This window comes from Pseudoliparis swirei, chromosome 11 (assembly GCF_029220125.1).
Source record: "Pseudoliparis swirei isolate HS2019 ecotype Mariana Trench chromosome 11, NWPU_hadal_v1, whole genome shotgun sequence".
Taxonomy (NCBI): Eukaryota; Metazoa; Chordata; class Actinopteri; order Perciformes; family Liparidae; genus Pseudoliparis; species Pseudoliparis swirei.
The window spans coordinates 17,167,632-17,185,420 of NC_079398.1; the positions used below are offsets into that span (position 1 = coordinate 17,167,632).

A 17,789-nucleotide genomic window follows, 5' to 3' on the forward strand; every position below is an offset into this window, starting at 1 on the left:
TCACCAAAATGGTAGAATCAATAGAGAGGAAAGATTTAGCCGAACGCGCAGATATGTTTGTTATTTTTGTGGGTTAAATGAGACCTGAGAAACTCTCATGATGGTTCTCTTCTAATATCTCTCCATATATAGACACACGCGCGCACAAACGTTAGTCTGTGTGTGGGGGGTTCAAAATGTATGATAAACAAGAGTGTGTGTGAGATCCGCCACTGATTAGCCTAACGTGAAACACCTGTGTGACTGAGAGACAGACGGCACATAATCTGATGAAAGCATACTGTCAGAACATTTGGATTTGACAGAGAACCATAACTCTGATCCTAAAGACGTCTACATTAGGAGATACTCAAGGCTTGTGTGAACGTTTACATGTCCTTAAATATTTTTTAGGTTTAGAAATGAGAGTTTAATCGCAGTTCAGAAAATGTTCCTGTTTTCTTAAAAAAAGTTAAAATGTCATCAGGTTTTCAATGGAGATGACTGAGGAGAAAGCCGGACTTCTCCCCTCGTTAAGGCTTCTCCAGAGAAATCTGGAAAACTGTTGGATTCCACAGTCACATGTCTACGACAAGCACAAGATTCCCTACTACTTTATCAAAAAATAATGCCTAAAGAGTAATAATTGTGGCCGTAGTGACGATATACAAATCTTTTTTTCGCAAGATTCTGAAGCAGCACTGCACTCTAGCGACGACGTCACAGCTCTAAGGTCCCACACACACACCCATTGTAAAGTCCAGGAGGAGCGGAAAAACACAAAACTAAAATGGTTACAATTAAATAACTATACGAGATATGAAAAGAAGCTGAATTATAAGGTTATAGCTAACACTTCCGTCAACATTTTAAAGGTGGAATTGTTTCTTTAGCTGAATGTATGCTGATATTGTAAGCTTTTAAAGTTGAACAAGTTGAAGCGGATTTGAAGATTTCCCCCATTGGATCCCATTCATTATTTATTCCATAAAAAAAAAAAAATTTTGAAAGTTTGAAAAGATAAAAAATATTAGAAAATATACAGTAATAGCTGAATGCTATCTGAACATAAAAAAAATTAAATAGCTGAATTTGCTGAAAATATGAAGATACTGTAAGCTTTTTAAAGTTTAATATTTTCTCCATAGGAACTGATGATTTAAAAAAAAAACAGAAGTATTTAAATATAAAAAAATGTGAAGCATTTGAAATATGAAAAGTCATACCCCTCTGCTCCTGAAGAAGCTGAATTTTGTAATATTTGAATGGTTAAAATAGCTGAATAGATGAAGGACTAGAAGAGGGACAAAAAAGGTACGGAATAAATAGAATAATAACTAGAAAATGCATTTCCTTCTGAAAATGCGTTGGAATGCTAACATTTTAAAGCTTGAAGCTGAAAAATAAAAACAAAATTGCTGAAAATGTTTGAAAAAAGCTGAAAATAGCTGAAATATGAAATGAATAAGTGAAAATGTCTGGAAATATCTGAAATAAATAGGTGATAATATCTGAAAATAGCTGACATATGAAATGAATAAGTGAAAATGTCTGGAAATATCTGAAAATAGCTGAAATATGAAATGAATAACTGCAAATGTCTGAAAATAGCTGAAATATGAAATGAATAACTGAAAATGTCTGAAAATAGCTGAAATATGAAATGAATAACTGAAAATGTCTGAACATAGCTGAAATATGAAATTAATAACTGAAAATGTCTGAAATTAGCTGAAATATCTTTTTTTTAAAGCTGAACATAGCTGGAAATAGCTGCCAACAGCTGAAATATGCTGAAAATAGCTTAAACATCTGAACATATCAAAAAGGGAAACTTCCTGCTGAAAATAATGAAGCACAAACATATTGGGTGGAAATGTATAACTGAAAAAGATAAGCAAAACTTTATCTTCTAAATATTAAAAAAGATATGAATCACAATCCAAGAAATAAGAGAGGGGGGAAAGTCAGACGTGAGATCAAGAGAGAGAAAGAAATTGAGAGTCAGAAGGAGAAAGATAAATAAAGAAAGAGAGGGAGAGACCAGGGTGAAGGATAGACGATCTAAACACTGAGTGGATTTTCTACAAAAGCATTTGTTAAACCCTGTCAAAAAAAACATGATCAAATCACCAAAATGGTAGAATCAATAGAGAGGAAAGATTGAGGCGAACGCGCCGATATGTTTGTTATGTTTGTGGGTTAAATGAGACCTGAGAAACTCAAATGCTGGTTCCCCTCTATCTCTCCATTTAAAGACACACGCGCGCGCACAGGTGGCCACGCGCACAAACCTTTGGTCTGTTTAGTGGTTCATAATGTATGATAAACAAGACTGTGTGTGAGATCCGCCACTGATTAGCCTAACGTGAAACACTTGTGTTAGTGAGAGACAGACAGGTCAAAATCTGATGAAGCAACCTGTCAGAACATTTGGATTTGACAGAGAACTATAACTCCGATCCTAAAGAAGTCTGCATTAGGAGATGCTCAAGGCTTGTGTGAACGTTTACATGTCCTTAAATATTTTTTAGGTTAATAAATGAGAGTTTAATCGCAGTTCAGAAAATGTTCCTGTTTGCTTCAAAAAAGTTGAAAGGTGCTCAGAATTACAATGGAGATGACTGAGCAGAAAGGTGGACTTCCTCCCTCTTTAAGGCTTCTCTAGAAAAATCTGGGAAACTGTTGGATTCCAGTCACATGTCTACGACAAGCACAAGATTTCCTACTACTTTATCCAAAAATTATGCCTAAAGAGTAATAATTATGGCCGTAGTGACGATTTACAAAAATAATTTCCGCTTGATCCTGACGCAGCTGTCCCCTCTAGCGATGACGTCACAGCTCTAAGGTCCCACACACACACCCATTGTAAAGTCCAGGAGGAGCGGAAAAACACATAAAACTAAAATGGTAACAATTAAATAACTATAAGAGCTATCAAAAGAAGATGAATTATAAAGTTATAGCTAACACTTCTGTCAACATTCTAAAGGTGGAATTGTTTCTTTAGCTGAATGTATGCCGATATTGTAAGCTTTTAAAGTTGAACAAGTTGAAGCGGATTTGAAGATTTCCCCCATTGGATCCCATTCATTATTTATTCCATAAAAAAATTAATAATTTGAAAATGTGAAGAGATAAAAAATATTTGAAAATATACAATAATAGCTGAAGGCTATCTGAACATAAGAAAAATTAAATAGCTGAATTTGCTGAAAATATGAAAATACTGTAAGCTTTTTAAAGTTGAATATTTTCTACATAGGAACTGATGAATTAAAAATAGCATAAAAGTATTTAAATATACAAACATTTGAAATATGAAAAGTCATGCCAATCTAATCCTGAAGAAGCTGAATTTTTTAATATTTGAATTGTTTAAATAGCTGAATATATGAAGGAGTTGAAAAGGGACAAAAAAGGTACGGAAGAAATAGAATAATAAAAAGAAGTTTATTAAAGAAGACAAGAACAAGAGTTGGACTGCTGAAGCATTCCAACTAATAAAGATTACAAGAACAAGAGTTGGACTGCTGAAGCATTCCAACTAATAAACAGAGCATGAGCCAAACGTCTCATGCAAAAGGATATTTAATAAAACTTGAGAGAGCGCGAGCTAACCGGTGGGACGCGCTGACGTACGTGCACTAAAAGTGTGCACCTGTAGATTGGACTCCACTACATCTTTACACATGTTTGACGCTCTGTGTTATTAAATGAGCTCTGTGGAAGTCTCTCCATCAACCGGTCCAGAGTCAGATTGGACATCTCTAAACGTCTTCTCCCTCAAAGTGTGTTTCATGACAGCCGCTCAGCCTCTAAAGGTCCATTTACCGCAGAAAGCTTTTCAATTCATGACCATTTTCCCCTCACGCTCGCCAAACCGTTTTATTATCCTTCACACGGTTCCTGCTCTGCGGCGCCGCTGAAGTGGACCTACCTGCCGGCCAGGCCGTGGGCTTTGGCCTCCAGCCAGGGGGCGTGTGGGCCCGGCTCGCCGTAGACCAGCGGCTGAGGGCAGCGTAGCGTCATGGAGGGCATGCTGTGGTGGCCGCCGGAGGGCCAGAAGGCCGCCGGGCCGGCGGAGGCGGCCGGCCGGCCGTAGCTCAGCACCGACGGGCTGTAGAAGGCCAGCGGGCCGTGGTTGTACTCGTAGCTACTGTCAGTGTACGGGGACGGGATGCAGACGGTCTGGCCGTCCATGCCCAGGGGGGGGCTGTAGGCGGAGGGGGGCGGCGGCAGCCCGCGGGATCTGGGCCTCTCGGAGGCCTTGCTGGAGGCCACCTCCTGCAGCTGCAGCAGCGGGTCGGCGTCCAGCCGGGGGGAGGCGGCCATGACGGGGTGGGGAGGCGGCTCTTCTCAATGCGGTTCCTCTACTGCATGTTCTGGTGGCGGCTGGTCCTGTGGGAGACGGCAGGAATATGAGATGCAGATTCAAACAACATCGCGGTTCTTTGCACCACGCGAGAGCTTCTACGGCGTTGGGTTCTCCCAACGATGACGTGCAGTGACGTTTAGGGATCTGCTGGAACCATCAAGTCAAACTTTAAATGCATCAAAGACGTTGATTCATCACTAAATACCTGCAAAGCTGATGGATGTTTTGATTAATTGGCAGCGTTAGACAAGCTGGTGAAGACGGTCAACATGTGTGATCGTAGCATACAAGCGAACATATGGTACATACACCTTATTGGCAGGAACACTAAGAAGACTTCAGTGTTTCCCCCACCATTCTATCAGGGTGGCGGCCCGCCCCCCTGAAATCTCCGCCCGCCACCCTATAATTTTCTCTATAGCGCCAGATTACAGCAGAAGTAATTTAAGGTCCCTTTTCTTAAAGACGTCTTTGTTCTTTGATTAAACAAACTAAACAGCCGTCTGTTATTGATCGTCTCTACACCAGCATGTCGTTTCTGTCTCTACGTGTCGCGTTAACACTTCTCGGCTCTCTGTCCCGCGCGCCGCAGAGCTCCGATGCCGGCGTGATGATGTGCGCGCACACAGGTGAGCACATTCCCACGAGCCGGCAGAGAGCGTTGAATATGTCGCGTGAACAACAAACCGCTATATCTGCATTTTTTAAACGCTCCCCCGGTGGAGAAGATGGAACAAGTCGCTGCCATTGCCCTCACAGTCCCAGTCAGCAGTGTAAACTGTGAGAGGGACTCCACCACCATATATACTTTTCACAATGGGATTTGCTGTGTAAGCTTTCACTATTTTAACATATCAGCTTTCACTTTTAAAGCCTAACAATTTATGTATTTGCAGGTCAAGACAAACATCCGCAACAGGCTGCAAGGAGACCATCTTGCTGCCTGCCTGCGGATTTCAATCAATGGGCCAGATGTTTCTGACTCTCCTTATCAAGAGTCTCTGGAACTCTTCTTTGAAAAGCCCCAAAAAATGCACTGCAGTGACAAAACGTGCACCCTTTGTGGTGGTCATGAAAGGAAATGAACAGCAACATGTTTCAAGTGTTTGTGTCGGTCGGCCGGTCAACATGCGTGATCGTAGCATACAAGCTAACATAAGGTACGTAAACCTTCTTATTGGCAGGAACACTAAGAGAGTTCATGGAATGCTAAATGACTTTCATCGTCTCATCCCTTTTAAACTAAAACCGCTCAAAGTCTGTAAAGACATTTAGTCTGATAAATTAAAAAAAGGGACAAAATGCTAAAGAAATACAGATATTTGCTGTAACAATTGATGATGTGCCTCAGTCACCATGGAGGTTCAGTCTTATTGGCTTCATTTGGGAACAAAGACCCGTTTGCAGTCCTTTTTTGGAAAGTGAAGCCCGGAATCGAACACGGCTGAGTTTCTGTTGGAGGCCGGCGGTGTTGACGCAACACTCACGTCAGTGATTTATGAATGAATCGGTTCTGGTGTGAGTAAAACAGACGAGGCGGATCCGGTTTCACGGCCGAGTTCCTCTGGACCGCGTCGGGCTTTTCCACCGACGTTGACGCACCGCGACACGGCTCGTCGGGAGCTAACGGGGCGGCGGCCGCGTGAGAACACCACATTATGGGATGTTTTCTCTTTGCCGGGTGCGCTGCTGAGGGTCAAACGGGATCCACGCCGCAGACACGTGTGGTCGAGATCCGAGGAGGTGGTGCGTCGAGAGAAAACACATTTATCGCCCAGTTTCCACCCCGGGATCTATTCCAGGAAACTTTCTGGGAACCGGAGAACGTCACCTGCATTTAAACCGAGGGCCCCGGGGGCCAGACCTCATTCCAGGGTCCAACTGGACAGGAAACCTCGTTAGATGATCGTTGAACTCTCAAAGCACAGACGATAACCCAGAAACACCGATTGGACCCTCAAAGAGACTCCTTCATGGAAACCAACGTTCTCCAGATGAAGCACCGAACGTTTCCCCGAGCGCGTCTCCCTGAGTGGGAGGCGTCCTGTACGGATGAAATTAGCAATTCATTACAAGTTTGTGCTTTTGCAAGAAGAAAAAAAAGCCCCTTGGGGAACATTTAGGAGGTTACAGAAGGTGTTCCTGACGGAGTGGTTGGGCTCAGTTTAGACAAAGTAACAACTAGTATGATTTATTAGTATTTAATTGATACAAATTAAATTAATTAATCTAACAAATGAAGTGGAAGTTTCCTGCATATTTGACTTTCCTGATAAAATATAATGAAAAGTCGAAACAGTGATTCACAGCTAATTTTATTCAAACTTAATCAGGTAAAATGTCAAATGACCAGACTATGCAGTATTTAACTTAGTATTATTCATTTAGAAGATATTAAATAACAGCAATCACAGTTTTGTGTCTGAAAAAGGCTGAAAAAAAGAGAGAGAGAGAGACTGAGAGAGAAACAGAGAGAGAGAGAGAGAGAGAGAGATACAGGCTGAGAGAGAGAGAGAGACAGGCTGAGAGAGAGAGAGAGAGAGAGAGAGATACAGGCTGAGAGAGAGAGAAACAGAGAGAGAGAGAGACAGAGAGAGAGAGAGACAGAGACAGAGAGAGAGGCCCCATGTTATATATTCAATGAAGCTGAATCTCCGTCACTAAGGAACTGAGCTCTGAGTTCATTAACAGGTTTGAATCCTCGAATATGTTCCCAGAGAAATGATTTAAAAACATGAAACTATCACCGGCAGCTTCTAGACACGGTCACCACACTGACAGAGCAGCTTCTAGACACGGTCACCACACTGACAGAGCAGCTTCTAGACACGGTCACCACACTGATGTCTGGGCGGTAACTTTCATCTGCAGTGTAGTGGCCATGAAGAGGAAACACCAGCTCTGGTGTCGACCTGTCAATCACATTAAGCCCCGCGCCTAAAGCGTCCCGTCCCCTGCTTTATTGTCTGTTTGACTCTAAATGACCAAAATGTACTAAATGATGACATCATGCTGTATAGAAGAAGACTTGAAACTAGAGACTAAGATATAAACTCATGTTTACAATGTTTACATCAAGAGAGAATTATAGTCATTTTATAGACTTCAAGAAAAAGCAGGAGTCACCCCCTGGTGGTCAGGAGAGAGAATGCAGCCTTAATACATGAAGCATAAACTTCTATACAACCAGAGGAGTCGCCCCCTGGTGGTCAGGAGAGAGAATGCAGAACCAGAGCTCTATCATAAATACACATTACATCAGTGATTTTACACCAGTGTGCTCTAGTGTGCCGTGAGAGATCGTCAGGTGTGCCGTGGGAAATGATCTAATATCACCTAATTAACCATGTCGGTAGGGCTGCAACAACGAATCGATAAAATCGATTATTAAAATAGTTGGCAATCATTATCGATTCGTTGTGTCGCGCGATTATTACGGCACTCAAAAAAAGTTGAGTTGAACGCAGAGCGGCGCAAGAGAAAAAATAGCGGAACGGAGGGCGAGGACAGAACGCTGCGTTGTGAGAGCCAATCAGCGCTGAGCTGCTCCGCTGTTGGTGAATCTAATTGGCTGCTGCTGCCCTCGTGGCGCTGGAAGCGGAAGTCATTCACGTAGTCGGAGACATTCACGGAGCTGTGTGCGCCTACGGGTGACGTCATGAACCCAGACACCAGGGCGCTACATGTCACGACGTGTGGCATTTCCACAAGAAGTAGAACGTAGAAAAAGTGGTTCATTATTCCGTGGCGGATGGCGGAAAATATTTTTCCACGGAGAAAGGCAACGGAGATAAGCCCCGCCCCCTCACCGACACGTATGACACGTTTATCCCACAAATAGCCGGCTGAGTAAACTCAGGCGAGTAAAGCGCTGTCAGTTCTGTTTGTGACGGGTTCATCCACATGACCAATGAACAGGGTTCATCCACATGACCAATGAACAGGGTTCATCACCATGGTGACCAGTGGGTCTCCAGGACCTTTCCATGACTTTAATCCAAATTTCCATGATCAAACATTTTGTGGAAACTCTTTGTATACATGAACAAGTGAGAAGATGTAGTATTTAAACTAACAATGAGAATCCCAAAGCATACCGTATATATTCCGTGCAAATTAACATTTGAATATAACACATTTGCATTACTTTTCCAAACATTTTGGGATTTTATTTTTTCAATCACTTTTCCAGGCCTGGAAATAGCCATTTAAAAATGCCATGACTTTTTTGTTTTTTTATCCGATTAATCGAAAAAATAATGATCTTCCTGGACAGTTTTTGGTAATCTGTTGCCAAGGAGTTCCCCATTCTGGCCAACAAAGTTATTTTGACATTGCTCCCGTTTTCAACCACATGTCTGTGTGAGCTGAGCTTCTCAAGCTTGACTGCGATAAGAACTAAAAACAGAGAGACTGAGAGCTGTTGAGGAAGAGCTTTGTGTGTGTCTTTCTACCATTACTGCCAGGATATCCATTTTGTGTTCATCGAAACAGGCCCAGGTTTCACACTAAGTGAGTATAAATACATTTAGAAACTATATTATTAACTATATGTATTGTATGTACTATGTTACAGTGTCATTTTGTGACATTTTGGTTGGTGTGCCCCAGAATTTTGTAAATGTAAAAAATGTGCCGCGGCTCAAAAAAGGTTGAAAATCACTGCATTATATAACCCATAGGCGTAAAACTTATGTCATGATGGCTGATATCCGACCGAGTGGAGTTTTAAAGCTGCGATGATGTAATCCTGAAGCTGCTCAGGAGCTTCTGGGCCAAACAGCCGCGAGGTCGCTCCCATCAACAGTCAACATCACACATGTCAGGTCAAAGTGGCCCCAAACCACGTCAGGAGCTCATTTGTCCCGTTCACTCTTTACGCAAATCTTTAAAGCCAATAACTTAACAGTTGTTATAAGAGCACAAAGCCACAGAACACACACACAGGATGTATTCCATGAGCAGTCCAGCTGCACCACGGGGCCTACATGTGGGTCGAGTTCTGATACCCTCGGCCCACTCATGAGCCTTTAATCTCATTTACATCCTGATGCACATCCTAACCTACGAGGTTCTAACCGAGGAGGGAAAGAACTTTCTGGGATTTATTTTGGCCTCATTCCCAAAAGTGTTCGCCGTGTGTCTCTGGATATTAAATTGTGAAAGTCGATTGATCTAAACACTTCTTTAAAAAAGTTTAACCGGCCGGGCGACGTGGAAATACGTCGGGAACGTTCACTTTGGCCTTAAAAAAAAAAAACTACTTATAGTCGTGGATTGTGGTCGCGATGGTTTCATATTTCTAATAAAATGGTTCCCTGAAGATTTGAAGGTTCACCTGCCACGATCTCACAGAATCTGTAGAAGACGTGCACTTAGACCACTGAGGGGCTAAACAACAACAACAACAACAACAATTGATCCAAAGCCAATAATTAACGTGGGTCCACATTTGAAATCTTGCCAGTTTAAATCATTTACTAATACATCCACGCTCGGGACTGAAGACGTTAAGCACTCCGCGGGTGAAGTCTCTCTGCAGCCGATGGGATGAAACGTTGTTGTGACCGTGGACTCTAAAGAGACTCAAGGTTCATGAAACAGGAGAAACAACCAGAGGAATAACTATGGTCGGATAAAACCTTCTCACATTTACCAGAATTAAAGGCGCACTAACATTGATATGCTGATCTTAGCGCTGGTTGACTGACAGCTGAACGCGTCACTGAGCCAGAAGATGAACCATTAAAGACGTCTGAAGCCTCACTTACTTGTCGTGTTCCAGCCGTGGAGGTTTGACACATCGACTGTGTGCAGGTTTGAGCTTTGGACGAGCCGCTGGCAGCCGACCAGGAGAAACCCGCCGGGCCTGGCTCGGGGTCAAAGGTCAGCGACTCGACACGCCGCGTTGTTATTGCCACGAATCGGCTCTCTGAAAACGAGCCGCCGAGTTAAACTCAGACAGGAGGACGAAAACAAGACGGCAGAACACCTACAGGACGAATAATCAACGAGCTTATTTATACTTATAGAGCGGATGGCATAGTGTGTGTGTGTGTGTGTGTGTGTGTGTGTGTGTGTGTAATAGTCTCCTCCCATCACATTTCCTACTGGATTAAACACCACAAACACATCTTTAAAATAGGTACATTTTCTTTCTTTAAAAAAATGTTTGAAGGACGAAAAAGTAAAACTGTAACAAATAATACACAAACATGAAGAAGAACTTTCTTATATATATATATATTTTTTTTTTAAACCAATATTGTGGAAGAAAAAATACTCAAATTTGTCTAAGTGATTGGAATTCCACCACACACATATATATATATGAAAGTTATTTTTACACTATAAGGGACTAATCCAAAGTTGGGAAAATGAAATATTTCAAACTGTCTCCATCTTGCAATGTAACCCTTTGTAAAATCAGAAACATAATTATTTGCTCGCATCCTGAATTTTTTTTACATTTCTAATTTCAGGATCCGGTCTGTTATCACAAGGCCAGCGGCTTTAAAAAAATCCTATAAATAATTATGTAAATGTAACTTTCTTCCCACTCCGGCACATTTAAAATCATCCGTGTAATAAATGTGAAAGCATGATGTGATATTTGTATATTTTATTACGTCTGTTTTCTAAATATGTTGAAAGGAACCGGCAGACAGACAGACAGAGACCACGATGACACTGCAGCAATATCAAATCAATATCTCATGAAGAAGAACTGATGGAGCTTCTGACCCCAGAAGCAGCTCCACCTGGAAGAAAAGCCAGACGGTCAAAATCCACCCGGCAACACCAAATATAAAATAGCTTTTTATTATTTTTGAGAGAGAAGAAGCTCGCTGCCTTCAGGGACCACACGCTACCGTCAGGGACAACGCGCTGCCTTCAGGGACCATAAACTACCGTCAAGGGACCACGCGGTGCCTTCAGGGACCACATGCTCCTGTCAGGGACCACGCGGTGCCTTCAGGGACCTTAACAACATGAAAGATCACCAGTGAGTGGCAGGAAAAGCAACATGAATGAAAAATACAAAAACAAGTTTCACCAGAGAGAGAGAGAGAGGAGAGGGGAGAGAGAGAGAGGAGAGGGGAGAGAGAGATTGAGGAGAGGGAGAGGAGAGAGAGAGAGAGAGAGAGAGAGAGGGGAGAGAGAGGAGAGGGAGAGAGAGAGAGAGAGAGAGAGAGGAGAGAGAGAGGAGAGGGAGAGGGGAGAGAGAGAGAGGAGAGGGAGAGGGGAGAGAGAGGAGAGGAGAGGGAGATGGGAGAGAGACTTGCAGGTCAGTGTATTAAAACCTGTTTATTTCTCGTGTCCATAAGGAGAAAGGAGTCTCCTCTCCTCAGAACGGGGCTCTGAGCCAGCTTCACATACCGGAACACAAGGACCCCCCCCCCCCCCCCCCAGCAAGACCTGTAGCCAGACCAGATCCTCCATTCAGCCTCACAAACACAAAGCCAACAAGGAGCTGTTGGAGGAGAAGAGCTGAATGGAGAGAAAAGGTGGCCAGAAGAGGAGGTGGAGGAAGAGGAGGAGGAGGAGGAGCAGCCCGGCAGTGAGAGGCTTCAGCAGCATCGACAGGCTGATAACGGTGTTGCGTTTGAGGTAATTGTGCCCGTAAGCGCTGCAGCACCGTCTGACAGGTCGGCCTCGTCTCCAAAAGACACTTTAAAAAAAACACCAGAGAGTAAAACACGACAAGATCACATTTAATAGCGCTAGAAAAGTTATACCTGTTTATTTGAGCCATTAAGCCCCGCCCCCCTGATGATGCTCCATTAAGTCCTACACCGTCACCACGCTCCACCTCCATCACTGTGGCCGCTACACTAGAACAATAAGGAACACATCTAAAACTACACCTGCCGTTTCTCAGAGTCTACGAGGTGCGCCTGAACGCATCCCTAAATCTTCTGCAGTCAACTGGCGTTGTGGAGGAACACCCCGCTGCGCTTCTGGAGGTCAGAAGGAAGCTCGTCACGGAAACGTGCATCATGTCATGTGCATCGGCTTTTTCCCACGCAGACTTAAATGTTTATTCTTTTTTCCCGACAACTTAAACTACAAACGGTTAAAGAACGCGAGGCTGGAGCTAGAAGTGACTTCAGGTTCTCCGTCGGTTCTGCGTTGGTTCTCCGTCTTCGCTCCCGCTCCACAGTGTGTTAAGCATCAAAGAGTCAAGGTCGCGAGTGGAGGATCGCTTCAGGCTGGAACAGGAAGCAGCTGGGAGCGTCCCACGGTCCGCTTCAAGTTCACGTCGACCGACGGGCGGCGAGTCGGACATCCACGACACACGAGAGACCCCCGGTCTGCCCCCCCCCCCCACACGAGAGACCCCCGGTCTGCCCCCCCCCCCACGAGAGACCCCCGGTCTGCCCCCTCCCCCCGCCCCTCTCCCCCTCCCCTCGCCCCGGCGGCGCCGCGCTCCGTCCCCGGGTCTCTGGGTGACGGCCGGCGTGCGGATGCAGAGGAGGAGGAACCGGAGGCGGCGAGCCCCACAGCTTATTTCTGGTAACGGCAGGACTTCCCTCCACCCTCCCCGTCCTCCACCTTCCTCCGTCCTCCGCCCTCCCCGTCCGCGCCGCACACACAGAGACTCTCCACTCCCCCTCAGCTCAGTTATTCACATGTGGGGAAAAAAAGAAAATAAAAAAGAATCTGGTATTTACAGCAACGAGCAGATTGTGATGACAGCGTGAGCGGAGTCAAGGCTGTGTGTGTGTGTGTGTGTGTGTGTGTGTGTGCTAGGATCCCTTTTGTTGAAGAGATACAATAATCACCAGCGGCGTCAAAAGATTACAGTGCAAACCAAATATCCATTTAAAACAACAACAACCACGCTGTAATGAGCTGGAGGAGCTGCGTGTGGCAACAACCTCACATTCAAAATAAACACACACATTAAAATGTTTTGCAGACTTCTGGAAACGGTAACCGTAAATGTTTTCATGCGACGCATCTGATTGGACGGTTTCTGCCTCATGGATTAATAACTCATTTTAACTGCCACTCGGAGCTTCGCCCACTATCGGAGACGCTTATCTTATTACAACTTGTTCTCCACAGAAACTCAGTTCCAGTAAATCATTCCAGTCTAAATCTCCTTTCAATCAGTTTGTCTGACAAGTGGGAAAATATTAAACTTCCTGAGGATTTAAAGATGTTTAAACTGTGAATAAAATAATAATATCATCACTCAGTCTGGGTAAATCCAGGCTGCTGAATGAAGTAAATATATATATTTATATGTATTTGTTTTGCTTAAGGACAAAACGACTCATCTGGACTCAACTTTGGGCTCACGGGTCTCGACTTGTTGCGTTTATTTTTTCTTCTCTCGGGAAAAGCATTTCTACACAAGTTCTCACAAACGAGACTATATTAATAAGACTCAGGTTCAGGTGACAGAGTGTTCATAAATACTGAGGAGTGTGTGGATGTGGACACACACATGCACACACGTTGTTTTTTAGTTAGGAGTTGATTTTATAAACTCAGAGCCGGTTCGGCTTTTCTCCTTCTGCAGTCTTTTCGCTCCTCACAGGTTTACATGACCTGGTCCTATCTGGTCCTGGTTCCATCTGGTCCTGCCCGACATCTCCTGCTATATTATCATTATTATAATTAGTCGCATTGTAATTAGTGTTTCTAATCCCATTTCGTTGTTCTTTGAACGTGTTCTCTGTAACAATGACAATAAAGAAAGTCTAAGTCTAAGTCTAAGTCTACTGCTTTTATTATCATTATTGTTGTTTGTGGACGCTGTAACTTCTATCATAATAATTCATATTAATTAAATGAGCTGTTCATCTGTACACATGACATGTATTGCTTCATAAGGTTTTTACCTCTTCTCCCCTTCCGGGGGTTTTGGGGAGTTGGTCCTGACCCGAGTTGAGGTCAGAGGTCAGAGGGGGTCCTATGTGTACAGACCCTCTGAGGTGCGTTTACCATCCGGGGTTTTGAGCTATACACAATTAAATAACTAATTGAATGAATGTTATTTCACAGCTGTAGTCTCTACACACGTGCACGAGCTCCGGTGAGCAGGAGCATAATTAACCATAATTAACCATATAAATATAGTGAGCTCCAACAGCTTCAGAGCGTTATTCAAATGAGGCGTTCAGGGACCGAACACCTGTCGGAGCGGAAAAGTTCAGGCTTCAATAACGACATTAAATATTAAAAACACACCTGTATCTGAGAGGAAGGGTCCGCTGCGGGTCTCCGGGCTTCCCGTCCGGTGCTCCGGAACCGTCGGCGTAACACCCAAAGCCGTGACGCGGCGGCGCGCACCGACGAAAAGCGCGCCCCGCGCGACTATTCCCCCGCGTGAGTGCCCTCCGAGAGCGGCTCCGGTCCCGGCGTGTCATTCATACGTCCTCCCGTGCCCTCTACCGTGCTCAGAGTGCCGCGTTTGAGGTTTGGCCCGTTTGGCGACGTCACTGGCCACGCCCTCTTAGGAGAGCTGCCCAGTGGCGCAGCGCGCGCGGGGCGGAACGGGTCCTTCAAGCTCCGGAGGCTAAAGAAATGAAATACCACGCTCCCTCATTAGACCCGTGCCATGTAATAACAATGTATTATTATTTAAAATTACAATAAAATAAGATACATAGGGCGGGACTCTCCCTCATCTGCTTTTAGTTATTAATGATTAAACGAGATGGAACCCAATCAAAACCAGTCTGGGCCAAAGGGCCGGAGAGCAGATCCGTATCCACAGGGACATTTATGTCCTAATAAACCTGAACGCAACACAAAGAGAAACGAGCCGAGCTGACAGGTGAAATAAAAAATATACAAATAAAAAGCTCAACGTGCTTCCTGCAGCTTTGGACATGACTCATTAAAGATGCTTTTCTTTTCTTCCTTTATGGAAACATGTGAGCCGCTGGCATTTTGATTTAGTACATTCAGTTAAGAACATAATAGACAGTTATATTAGCTATATTAGGGCTGTCAATTGATTTAAAAAAATTAACTAATAAATCGCACATTTTGAAATTCATTTATCGCGATTAAAAGTGTTTTTCTCTCTAAAAACTACATCTTCTAAATGAACGAGTAATCCCTTCAGACAGCGTGTATTTTAGACACAATTGTATTCTTTTTTAAAGACAAAACTTCACACAGAGCTGTGTTTTCAAAGAGGCTCCTACCTATAAAGTGCCAGCGAGGTATTTAATATCGTGGATGATAAATTGTTTCTTCAGTGAAACATCCAGATTAGTAAGAAAAGGTGTATTTGAGACCCCATTGGTCCTGTCATCTTTAACATTGAACAACAGAACCAGTGGCCTTGGTAAACTGACAAATATGTCACGTTAACCCTCTGGAGTCTGGGCTCATTTTCTCGATTAAAAAAAAAAAGTAAATTAACCTTTTAAATGCTTTTGCATATGACACATCCCAGTGTTCCCCCCACCATTCTATCAGCATATATTCAGCATGTTATTCTGTCTCGACGTGTCGGTCACTCTTCTCGGCTCTCCGTCTCGCGCGCCGCAGAGCTCCATGCCGGCGTGTCTGCGCGCGCATCGGGGCGGAGAAAAGAAAAAAAAGGTCACCTGCACCTTCCGCCCCGCGTCACCGACACGTCGCCCTCTGTTTCTCTGTGAATATCGAGGAGCAGACGGGAGGAAGGAGGCGGACTGCCGCGGCTTGACACTCAGAGGAGTGCAACAACTTCAACGCACACCGGAAGTAAACAAAGTTGCGTTAATTGCGTTAAAATATTTTTGTGCGTGAATCGCGGCCAAATTAATCGCATAGATTAACGCGTTAACGCTGACAGCCCTAATATATATATATTTAAAAATTGCTTGTTTTTTTTGTTTTGTTATATATGTATTTTATATATATTTTTTTCTTATATATACATAAACATATAAAATATATATATATATATAAAATAAATATATGTATATATTAATAAACACCTTAAATATATATATATATATAAATAATATATATAAATATACATATTAAAAATATACATATATATAAATATATATATATAAAAATATTTTTTTTATCAATGTATATTGATTTAAAAATATATATTTTTACATATATATTTGTGGCCTAGTTGGCGGCCATGATGTTGGCGGCCATTCAATTGGTGGCCGTGTTGGCGGCCATGATGTTGGTGGCCATGATGTTGGTGGCCATGATGTTGGTTATCGTGTTGGCAGCCATTATGTTGGCGGCCGTGTTGGTGGCCATGATGACAGCCATGATGTTGGTGGCCATGATTTTGGCGGCCATGATGTTGGTTATCGTGTTGGCAGCCATTATGTTGGCATACGTGTTGGTGGCCATGATGACAGCCATGATGTTGGTTGCCGTGTTGGCGGCCATGATGTTGGCCATGTTGACGTCTCTCAAAGCGGCCGGACCTTCTCCTGATAGCTTCATTTAAACGTAGCTACCTAACTGCTCACTTGTTTCCTGCACTTCTTCCTCCTCCATTTAAATATCTTGCTTTTATATTTACGTTCCCATGTTATGTTTACGGTCCGCCCACACTGACATTCAAGACCTTTAATTGGCCGTAACATCTGTTGATTCTTACTAGTGTCTCAGTTTTAAAAAAGTGACCTCTGGTCTCCACTTGGAGTCGTGGGTGCAGAGCAGACGGAACTATTTTAGAATTTAAACTAAAAACTAAAGCTTTATTTTAATGTTGTCGGGGGGGATTTACAGCACCTAGACGTCCCTTTCATCATTACATTTATATCTTCTCCAGAAGGTCAGCCCGTTTTATTCCAGCAGTAATCTACACGCGGCTTCAGGGTTCTGGTCAGTCACCGGAGCGGCAGAGCGGCTCAGATTTTTAAAAATAGTTTCTAAGGCCACCGAAAAGAGACATAAGGGTAAGTCGGACTGATTCTTCACTTTACTGTCGCGTTAACGGAGGTGCAAAATACTGGAGCAGGAGAATGTGTCAATAAAGAGAGACAAAGAGAAACAAAGAGACAACAAAGAGAGACAAACAACTGGGCCCAGTACTGCCAGGAGGTCTACATCAGATCCCTGTTCAGGACTCGAGGAGGTCTCAGTTGATCTGATCCTCTTGGTTTGAGGATCTGCTCCAGAACTAAAACTTGTTCTTTCAATTATAAAGTTGGAGAAGAAGAAAAGAAAGAAAGATAAAAGTTAAATAAACAACGAGTCGTGCAGCAGCTGCAAGTTTGTTGTGAGGAGTTTGAATACTTTAAACGTGACGTGGAGGGAGAGAGGGAGAGAGAGAGAGGGAGAGAGGGAGAGGGGAGAGAGGGAGAGGGGAGAGAGGGAGCATGCAGCGGAGCGGGAACTGAAGGAGGGCTGATGGAAGCCATCTTTGTTCCTCAGATGATTCATACATGAACTCCTTCAACAGAAAGAGTCTTCTAATTCATGATTCTTTCTCTGCTCCTCC

General features: G+C 43.6%; 1 protein-coding gene across 4 annotated transcripts in view; it reads right to left on the bottom strand.

The window, feature by feature from the left end:
* esr2b (estrogen receptor 2b) overlaps positions 1-14,721 on the bottom strand; it is a 38,772-nt gene extending 24,051 nt beyond the window's left edge. For 3 of the 4 annotated variants that reach the window (XM_056426480.1, XM_056426483.1, XM_056426482.1), the window contains exons 1-2: positions 14,564-14,721; positions 3,923-4,383 (exon numbers count right to left, since the gene is read on the bottom strand). In XM_056426480.1, the coding sequence (XP_056282455.1) occupies positions 3,923-4,317 (395 nt within the window). In that variant the 5' untranslated portion in view covers positions 4,318-4,383; positions 14,564-14,721. Of the gene's footprint in view, positions 1-3,922; positions 4,384-10,131; positions 10,242-14,563 lie in introns of those variants that run through there. The other variant, XM_056426481.1, reaches the window with a different exon arrangement.
* Between the last annotated feature and the right edge of the window lie 3,068 nt (positions 14,722-17,789).